Source organism: Corylus avellana, chromosome ca5 (assembly GCF_901000735.1).
Source record: "Corylus avellana chromosome ca5, CavTom2PMs-1.0".
NCBI lineage: Eukaryota > Viridiplantae > Streptophyta > Magnoliopsida > Fagales > Betulaceae > Corylus > Corylus avellana.
The window spans coordinates 786,246-796,773 of NC_081545.1; the positions used below are offsets into that span (position 1 = coordinate 786,246).

Sequence of the window (10,528 nt, forward strand, 5' to 3'; positions counted from 1 at the left end):
ATATAACAAAATGGGTATCCCCTACCCATGAAGCTTCATGGTGAGCCATGTTTGGAAGTCCTTTATAATGGCACTTTTAATCGAGTAATGATATAAGAAAGACTATAGTCTTCTTAGAGTTCTCTTAAATGTGTTGTGTCTTTTAAAATTTTTTTTTTTTTTTTTTTTTTTTTTCACGTTCATCACGCTGAAGTGGCGTGATTCGAATCCAATGGACTCCGCTTCACGAAAGTATGCTCACGTACTGACAGCCACCTCTCTCGCATTACTGCCTTTAAAATTACCATTGAATTTGAGACGATCATTATTAAATTTTAATCTATTAGTAATTTTAAATGACACATCATATTTAAGATGAATCTAAAAAATCTCTAATCCTCCGTGTATCGTTAATTTTTTAACCCCCTCGTCTTGACTCCATGATCTCCATACAAATCTATAGGAGGGGCTTTGTCATAGCTTGCAATTGAAGCATATTTTAGTTTTTCAGTTTTTCATGTTGGAGAACTCCCTTGAAGTCTCCGGTTCATTGATTAGACGGGGGACCTAACTAACTCCACAGACAACTTGTCAACTTTCAAAGCCAAAGCATAGGCAAAGTCATCAAAAGGAAGTTTCCTCCCATTTTGGCCTCTGTTTCTCCTCCGCTCAGCTCTGTCGTGTTCTTCAAGTCCGTCAACTGTGCAATCCAGCCCGTTGATCTCGGAGGTATTCAACTTTCTGAAGCAATCCAATGGTTGTACTGTAGATTTGTGGATTACCCACTTGGGATCCCCGATTGTTTCATCTAGGTTTTGCTATATTTCACTAACCAAAACCTTGATTCATGGTAGCTGATTGAATCGAAGCAACAGGGGGCACAAGTTTCGGTTCATGGGTATCAGCTATCACGAGCCCTGCGTGCTTTCAGTCTCAGTTTGAAGGCTGTAATAGAGGTTTTTGATATTACCCTTTTAATTATTCACTGTGTTCTCAAATGGGTTGGTGCAATTTTTGGTGTTTAACACTAGTTTAGAATCAAGTTTTTTTTTTTTTTTTTTTACTCATTGGAGAATTTAGGTGGGTTTTATTTCTCTGAGCTTTGAAGCTAATGATGCTGTTATTGTACAATCGTTGAAGCCTGTTTGACACTTTGTATGTTGTTAGTGACTTAGTTTTATGGCTGCTAATAAGAAACTCAATTTCAAAGTTGCGGCCTTGCGTCGTATCTTGTCTGTAGTTTTCATCACTTTGTTAGGGGTTCTGCTCCTGATATTTCTCCTTGGAACGAATTCAACTTCAAATTCTGTGGAACCGTCTTGGGATGAAATAGATGAACTTAGTTATAATTATTCGGATTCTAGTGAAAAACTCGGTCTCCCTAAACAGAATAGATTGTCGGTTCATTTGGAGAAGCGAAACCAGTTGCCCCCAAGAAATCTAGATCTATATCCGACTCTAGCCAAGAATCATATAGCTATTGTTCTCTATGTACATAACAGGCCCCAATATCTCCGTATAGTCGTGGAGAGCCTGTCACATGTAGTGGGAATAAGTGAAACTTTACTGATAGTTAGCCATGATGGCTACTTTGAAGAGATGAACAAGATTGTTGAAGGGATCAGATTTTGCCAGGTGAAACAGATTTTTGCTCCTTATTCCCCCCATGTCTTTTCCAAAAGCTTTCCGGGGGTCTCACAGAGTGACTGTAAGGATAAAGATGATGCGGCAAAGAAGCATTGTAAAGGTAACCCTGATCAGTATGGAAACCACCGGTCACCGAAGATTGTGTCATTAAAGCATCACTGGTGGTGGATGATGAACACAGTGTGGGATGGATTGAAGGAGACCCGTGGACACGAGGGTCATATTCTTTTCATAGAGGAGGACCACTTCATATTTCCCAATGCATATAGCAACTTACGGATACTTACAGAACTGAAGCCTCATAAATGCCCTGATTGTTATGCTGCAAATTTAGCACCTTTGGATGTGAACTCAAGAGGAGAGGGGTGGGATAGCTTGATTGCAGAGAAAATGGGAAATGTGGGTTATTCCTTCAATGGTACTGTTTGGAGGAAAATCCATAGGAAGGCAAGAGAATTTTGTTTCTTTGATGATTACAATTGGGATATAACTATGTGGGCAACTGTTTATCCTTCGTTTGGTGGTTCTGTTTACACATTACGAGGGCCTAGGACTAGTGCAGTTCACTTTGGGAAGTGTGGTCTGCATCAGGGCCAGGTGGAGAATAATGCTTGCATTGACAATGGTGTGGTAAAAATTGGTGTGGAAGAGATTGATAAAGTTGCCAATATCAAATCAGAATGGGATGTGCATATTCATACGCAGCAGTCCGGATATAAAGCTGGGTTCAAGGGTTGGGGGGGTTGGGGGGATGAGAGAGACCGCCAGTTGTGCTTAAGTTTTGCCCGCATGTATCATGCCATACACACTGTCTCTACTTCCTGAAGAGTTGACATTGCGGCATTTTGATTTTTTCCTACTGTTGTAACTAGTGAGGTCTGGGTTATTTTTGTTGAGTAATTTAAAGGTAGCATAAGTAGCTGTTTTTTCTTTGTTATATCTCATTTATCTTCAAAAAATTTCACAATACTGCTAGAATCAAATCAAAATTTTCTATTTGGTATGGTGAATCCATTCTGATATCTTGATTATCTCAAGTTGTTGACACGCTATGAGACTACAGACTGCCCTTCTGTTAATCAAGTAATACAGATTACTTGTCTGTTGTGTTGTGCTCAGTTTCTTTTGCTCTTCCAGGTGTACTCTCTCTCTCTCTCTCTCTCTCTCTCTCTCTGAGTTGTGATCTGATGAGTGACTAGTTCTCTTTTTGGTCTCTTTATGCATATATGTGCATGTATGTTCGGACGTAGATGTGATTCAATGCTTGGGAATTGGTGCCTAGGGATTTGAAATTTGTCACTTTGAATCATAATTTGTCAAAGGTTCCACGCTGCACTCATTGGATAAAAAACTAGATGAGCTTCATGCTTTCACTCAAATCTGTTGAAATACAGTTTATGGTTTCTATAATGGAGATATTGCTTCATCTTGGTTGATAAAGTTGTCAATAACACTGTTAAAGGATTTCTGTGTATGCCTATATTATGTATAGCAATAAACTTGAACTTTGGGCTACTAGAGTGAATACTGAAAAATGATATGACCATTAGAAAGTTAGTTGAGTTTCCACTTTCTAGGGGATGATATTGATGCCAGAAGCTATTTTCTCAATATTCAGTTGTGATGGAAACAATCTTGGATAAAAGAAGAAAATAACAATATTAAGCAATGATATGGCTCATTGCTTAAGCTTTGTGTTTAAAAGGTAAAACTACATTTTGGTAGTGCGATTCCCAGCTTGCAACTAGCAGGTTCCACACGCCAGGCTGCTTTCAGTACCTGGTGCATGGGAAGTAGAAAGGGCTGGAACCAATGTTCCTCATGCCGTGTTTTTCATTATATGATATGATCCTAAGTTGTAATAGAGTTGACAATTTTTTATATGATTCACGAATCTAATATGAATCCAACACGAAATTAGTGAGTTAAGGTTGAGGGCTGACCCGTTTAATTAAATGGGTTGGGTTAAGATTAATTTAGTCTCATACACATGCATTTTCATTACTTAAACCTAATACGCTATATAAGGATTAGCAATTTTTGACATGGCATGTGAATCAAACATGAAATTAACAGGTTAAGGTTGAAGGATTTACTCGTTTAATTAAATTGCTCGGTTATGATTGACCTATATAGTTTTCTATCCACACTTTAACACGACAAAAATTTAACGCGTGAACATGAATTATCACTCATACTTATATCTGCTCTTTCTTTGGACTTCCAATATATTAAGAATACACACTTATTAAAACCTAATGTGGCACGGCAAAATCTTCCATAGGGAATGATCAAATTCATACGAGAAATGTTAGTCAATCTCTCATTTTATTCTCATCCCCTTCACTACGATCACTCGAGGTTCAATTCTCAAAGGCTGCATACTTGGCTAGAGCCTAGAGGCTTGAGCATACGCCAAAATGATCAACACAACTTGCTATGCTTGCCTGAGGCTGGACATAAGGAAGGCTCTGTTTGCCCATGGACTCAAAAAAAGTCTCATACTATTTCTCTAAAAATCAATCCCTAACATTCTTATTTTTTACATCACATAAATTACTTTTTATTACTATTCAAATAAAAAAAATACTAAAAACATATATTTTTTTTCTTTTCACCTTTTTCATTAAAATCTGTTACAGTTCTAAGCAGAGACGGAGGGAGGGGGGGACCGGGGTAGGCCATGGTCCCCCCCAAAATAAGGAAAATAATAATAATAATAAAGTTTTAAGTTTAGTCATTTGGGTCCCTCCAAAAAAAAAAAAAAAAAAATTGGCCCTATTCTTAGATTTTTTTGGCCATATCCAATAAAAACTGTTGGCCTTATTCTTAATTTTTTTGGGCCATATCCATTAAGTTTTTTTTTTTTTTTTTTGATTCTTACTTTCAAATGTCAATTTTTCGCCTTACTGCAGCTTCCTTTGGCTTATAAAACACCAAAATATATATTTTTTTATAAAAAATTTTAAAGAACCTAAAAAAAAAAAAAAAAAAAAATTTGGCTGGCCCCCTCCCATAAAATTTCCTGGCTCCATCCCTAGTTCTAAGCCACTTCCTTTTTCAAGGCCAATAGCAAACATAGGTCAGAGAATGTCAGCCCTTCTTATATGGAGAATGATCCTCTCCATTTCATTTGAAATAGAATGGATCTATTTAGTTATTTTAAGAGGCATTTTTGTCTAAATGAAAAATAGAGAGCCTAGAAATGACAAAATTGCACCCTAAAAACAACTAACTTATTCTTTTCCATTCCAAATGAACTAGAGAGGATCCAAGTCCTTGTGATGTGGCTTCAAGATGTCGTGCATCGATGTTGGAAGCCTATTTTGTTTAATAAAATGATATATGTTTTTAAAGCAAATAAAAAATACATATTTTCTTATTATACTGAGAGTACATAAACAGTTACCTGGTCGTTAATTTATTAAAGTGGATGTTAAAGATGTTTTATGTTGGAATGATTTACCTTTTTTTTTTTTGAATTGATGTTGGAATGATTTACCTCATGTCAAGCATATGTACGATATTCCGTGCATATAATAAAAGAAATCGGGATATGAGAATCTAATAAAACTGTAATTTAATTCTTACCAATTTATTAAACTAAAATCTTTGAAGGAAACAAATACATTAATTACATTAACAATTACCGATGATCATTTTTTTTTTTAAAGAAAAAAAAAAAAACAATTACTTAAGGGGAGAACGATTTGAACTAACAACATTCGTTTCATGAGGCATGACCTCATCTGATTGAACTACCATTTGAGAACATTTGAGGATCCGGATTTCTTATAATTGGAAATCTCTTATAATTACGGACTTCCTATAATTGAATAGACACTTGGGAGGGGCAAAATCTATTATTGTTATTATTATTAGGGAAATGTTTGGTGTTCTTTTAGTATTCTCCTAGTGTTATTTTAATTGTGATATGACTTTTAAAATCACCAATAGATTAATAATGATAATCTTAAATTCAACGGTAATTTTAAAAGTCACATCACAATTGGAAGAACACTAGGAAAACACTAGAAGAACACATAGCATTTCCCTTATTATTATTATTATTATTATTATTATTTTATATTTTCAACATCAAAAGATTTTTTTTTTTTTTTTTGGAGGGGGGGCCTTGTCTCTAATAAAAAAATTGTTGGATTTTGTTTTTTTAAATAAAATAAATCGGGGAGATTACCTCAAGTGAAAAGTAACAAAAATTCTTTCATAATTTTGCAATACTCGCCATTTATTTTTACAAAAAAGAAAAAAATTAAATTAAATCACTTGATACAAACAATAATCATCAAAATAACACAAAGATATGAAATCGAAATTCCTGCAATTTGCTAGCACATTGTGTGAGAACTCAAAGAACTTATTTTCTCAAATAAATTTAAAATTGTCAGATCAACTAAACAAATAAATTTTTTAGAATGTTGATATTACTCACGCCAGCGTGAGTGTACAGTACCTCACACTGATGTGAACAGTAGTAAAAAAATATTTAAAAAATGTTGAAATAGTAATTTTGATTACTGTTTACATAGCGTGAAGTACTGTGTACTCACATTGGCTTGTATAATATCACCGCCCAATTTCTTATGATCTCTCTCTAATTTGAACAAATTCCTAATTATCCTTATTCCAAAATCTGATGCCCACACAACAGTGCTGCCTGAGCTTCACATGGGTTAATCTCTGTTTCTCAATCCAATGAACGAACCCAACGTTTATCCCCACCATATATATATTATATTATATATATATATATATATATATTCTAGGCTATCCACGACTATATTACCTCAGCAGAAGAAGCGCAAGCAGTGGCATTTTGAGCTCACCTTTAAAGAGTACTGTAGTAGTAGAAGATAGTACATAGTTACAAGAATACTGTATTAAAATGAAATAAAACCCATGTAGGAGGACAGTGTCAGAGTCCTTTATATATATATACACACACACATACAGTATTATCAACATATTGTGATTTCTCTTGTAAACTTTTGTAGGCTCTTGATTTATGGGTAAGCTGCAGAAATCAGGTCGGTTTCACGTGTTGCTCATCCATGCCCTGCAAATTTGATGGTCAGTAACACCCATCACTTTCCCACCGTCTTATTAGGAACTCTCTGGTTATTTTTTTAGGAGTACTTGTTTTGGTTTTTGTTTTTTTATGGAACTTTGTGAAGTCTCTCGGCCTTGGGATTTGAATTCTGTTTTAAATGTATTTTGAACGACAATTTGTGGGTAATGAGGTATTAGCAATCAGTTTCGATTACTTAAACACGCCATAGAAGTGGGTTTCTGCTCTGGGTTTGACGATTTTGTCGTTATCTGCTGAGTTTGTGGAATATTGTGATCTGGGATTCGGTTTTTTGAGGGAGGTGAACCCACTGGGGAGATGTTCTGAGAGAATCCTTTCTGGATGAGAGATGACACTTTTTCTTTTTCTTCTTGGTGGCCTTTTGGTTGAGAATAGACTCATGAGGACTATGTGAATTGAAGTACTCTTTTTTGTTTTTGGAGCTTTTCACGGGTTCATGGGATTTTAAATGGTAAAAGGGGCTGCTTTTTGGGATTGAAATGGTGGTGCGCTTTACTGTTTTCAACTTTCATGATGATTCCTGGTCCGGTAGATTCCGGCTGACAAAAAGTAGGTAATTTGATATGGGTTTTGAGTTTGGTTTTTGTTGATGCTGATAATTTACTGGTTTTATTTGTTGGGAGCACATAATTGGCATTTCTATGTTTGGGGATTTACACTTTAGTTCCCTGGTTTTCCATTATTTCATGTACAAGGAGGGTTGGGTCGATTGAAATTATTAGTGGGGGAAGAAAAAGAGAGAAACTGGAGAGGAAGGAGGGTTGAAAGATGTCATCAAAGTCGACGAACAAGACCACTTGCTCTAGGAGCAGTTCTGCTGCAAGACATGGGGCCCGTGTGGTTACACAGACCCCCATCGATGCAAAGCTTCATGGAGAGTTTGAAGAATCCGAACAGGGTTTTAATTACTCCACTTCAATTGACTTCAATATCTCAAGTTCCACTAGCAATGTCCCCTCCTCCACTGTATCAGCTTACCTCCAAAAGATGCAGAGAGGAAGCCTCATTCAACCGTTCGGATGCATGATTGCTGTGGAGGAGCAGAACTTCGCTGTTCTTGCGTATAGCGAAAATGCTCCCGAAATGTTGGACTTGGCTCCACATGCCGTTCCAAGCATCGAGCAGAAAGAAGCTCTGACTTTTGGAACAGATGTTCGAACACTCTTTCGGTCCTCAGGTGCAACTGCTTTGCAGAAAGCAGTCAACTTTGGGGAAGTGAATCTTCTCAATCCCATATTGGTTCATTGTAAAACCTCAGGTAAGCCCTTTTACGCAATTCTGCATCGAATTGATGTTGGGTTAGTTATAGATTTGGAACCAGTGAATCCAGCTGACGTGCCGGTGACTGCTGCTGGGGCATTGAAATCTTATAAGCTAGCGGCCAAAGCCATCTCAAGGTTGCAGTCTTTACCGAGTGTGAACATATCACTGTTATGTGATGTTTTGGTTAAGGAAGTTATTGATTTAACTGGTTATGATCGTGTAATGGTGTATAAATTTCATGAAGATGAGCATGGGGAAGTTGTAGCTGAGTGCCACAGACCTGACCTTGAACCTTATCTCGGTTTACATTACCCGGCTACTGATATACCACAAGCTTCAAGATTCCTATTCATGAAGAACAAGGTTAGAATGATATGCGATTGTTTGGCGCCTCCAGTTAAAGTAATTCAAGACAAGAGATTGTCTCGGCCAATGAGCCTTTCTGGATCTACGTTGAGATCTCCTCATGGTTGTCATGCACATTATATGGCAAATATGGGCTCCATTGCATCTCTTGTCATGGCAGTGACTATCAACGAAGATGACAATGAGAGGGAGAGTGATCAGCAGAAGGGAAGAAAACTGTGGGGTTTGGTTGTTTGCCATCACACAAGCCCTCGTTTTGTTCCATTTCCTTTGAGGTATGCTTGTGAGTTCTTGATTCAAGTTTTCGGCGTACAGATCAACAAAGAAGTGGAGTTGGCTGCTCAACTGAGGGAGAAGCATATTTTGCGAACTCAAACCGTGCTTTGTGACATGCTTCTTAGAGATGCTCCTGTAGGTATTGTTACCCAATCACCTAATGTAATGGATCTTGTCAAGTGTGATGGAGCTGCACTATACTACAGGAAGAAATTTTGGTTGCTTGGGGTCACCCCGACAGAGGCACAAGTTAGAAATATAGCTGAATGGCTTCTCGAGTACCATAGTGGGAGCACAGGTTTAAGTACTGATAGCCTTATGGACGCTGGCTACCCAGGTGCTTCAGGCCTCGGAGATGAAGTTTGTGGGATGGCAGCTGTTAGGATTACTTCAAAGGATTTCCTGTTTTGGTTCCGGTCGCACACTGCAAAGGAAATCAAGTGGGGTGGTGCGAAACATGACCCTGATGACAAGGACGATGGAAGAAAGATGCACCCCAGATCATCGTTCAAGGCTTTTCTGGAGGTGGTTAAGCATCGGTGCCTACCTTGGGAAGATGTGGAAATGGATGCCATCCATTCCTTACAGCTGATATTGAGGGGATCTTTGCAAGATGAGGTTGTGGAGGATGAGTCTAAAATGATTGTAAATGTTCCATCGGTTGATGACAGGATACAGAGAGTGGATGAATTGCGCATCGTCACAAATGAAATGGTTCGCCTGATTGAGACAGCTGCAGTCCCTATTTTGGCTATCGACGCCTCTGGTAGTATAAATGGGTGGAATACAAAAGCAGCTGAACTAACAGGACTGTCTGTTGAGAAAGCCATTGGTATGTCCTTAACTGATCTTGTCTGGGATGATTCAGTTGAAGTGGTAAAGAATCTCCTCATCTTGGCTTCGCAAGGTGACACTGCTCTCTATCTTTTTTATCTAGCTTTTTAGTTGCATATCATGCTATTAATGGAATGCTTTGTGCTTATCAGATGAAAAAATTGCAAGACTGGTGTTCTATGATTTTAGATATGTAGTTATGATGAGAGAGATTTGTACATTTGTTCCCCTCTATTCATGTTCTCTACATTGAAGTATGTGATTTCAGCATGGTCAAAACAGACAGTTTCTTTATCTATGCAATTACTTCGAAAGATAAAGAAGCATATTAAGAGATGGACTTAATAAGTGAAAGTAAACATGTACATGAGTTCTTGAGTTCTTTAAGTCCTTGAGTTCTCTCCCAACACATTGTGAGAGAACCCAAGGACTTATTTTCTCAAATAAATTTTAAATTGTCGGATCAACTATTGAAACAAGTAAATTTCTTATTACTTATCAAAAAAAACATGGTACATGAATTCAGATGTGTTGTCATTATTAGGAGCTTCTCGTCTGGATTTTTACTTAAGGTCTTTTATTTTGTTGTTCTCGTATTTTCGTTTATTGCTTCCCAGTTTATGAACTTCACGAAGGTCTAAATAGTCAAATTATTATTGCTTTTGTTGTGTGTAGTCTGGGTGCGGCTTTCTAACCCACTTTATTAATTGTATAGTATAAAGAGAAATTATATATAAACTCCTTAGGTCAACGCGCTTTTATTAAAAACTCCCTAGGTGTTTTTTTTTCGGAAATTGACTCCCTGGGTCAATCGAAACTACAATAAACTCCCTACCGTCAACAATTTTTAACAGTCGTTAGTGCTACTCAAAACTTCCCGTTTTACTTCATTAAAATATTAATTTTTTATTAATTTAATTTAAAAAATTAAATCTAAAAAAATAATAATTAAAGGGCCACCCCCTCCAACCCCTATGGGGTGGCCCATGGGGTGGCTCGAGCCACGCCTTGGGTGGCTTGGGGTGGAGGGGTGGCCTGCGGGCCACCCCAAAC

The 10,528-nt window shown here is 37.3% G+C and overlaps 2 protein-coding genes across 2 annotated transcripts in view; both read left to right on the forward strand.

The window, feature by feature from the left end:
* Nucleotides 1-478: 478 nt before the first annotated feature.
* On the forward strand, nt 479-2,744 carry LOC132181027 (alpha-1,6-mannosyl-glycoprotein 2-beta-N-acetylglucosaminyltransferase). Its single transcript, XM_059594068.1, has 2 exons — nt 479-708; nt 834-2,744. Exon 2 carries the CDS (start codon nt 1,159-1,161, stop codon nt 2,449-2,451), a length of 1,293 nt encoding a protein of 430 aa, XP_059450051.1. The 5' UTR covers nt 479-708; nt 834-1,158; the 3' UTR covers nt 2,452-2,744.
* Nucleotides 2,745-6,596: 3,852 nt separating this feature from the next.
* LOC132180395 (phytochrome C) overlaps nt 6,597-10,528 on the forward strand; it is a 9,038-nt gene continuing 5,106 nt past the window's right edge. Inside the window, exon 1 of the mRNA XM_059593197.1 lies at nt 6,597-9,548. Within this exon, the coding sequence (XP_059449180.1) occupies nt 7,505-9,548 (2,044 nt within the window). The 5' untranslated portion in view covers nt 6,597-7,504. The remainder of the gene's footprint in view (nt 9,549-10,528) is intronic.

Coding starts and splice junctions, on each gene's coding strand:
- LOC132181027 (XM_059594068.1), top strand. CDS start 1,159: ATGGCTGCTAATAAGAAACTCAATTTCAAAGTTGCGGCCTTGCGTCGT.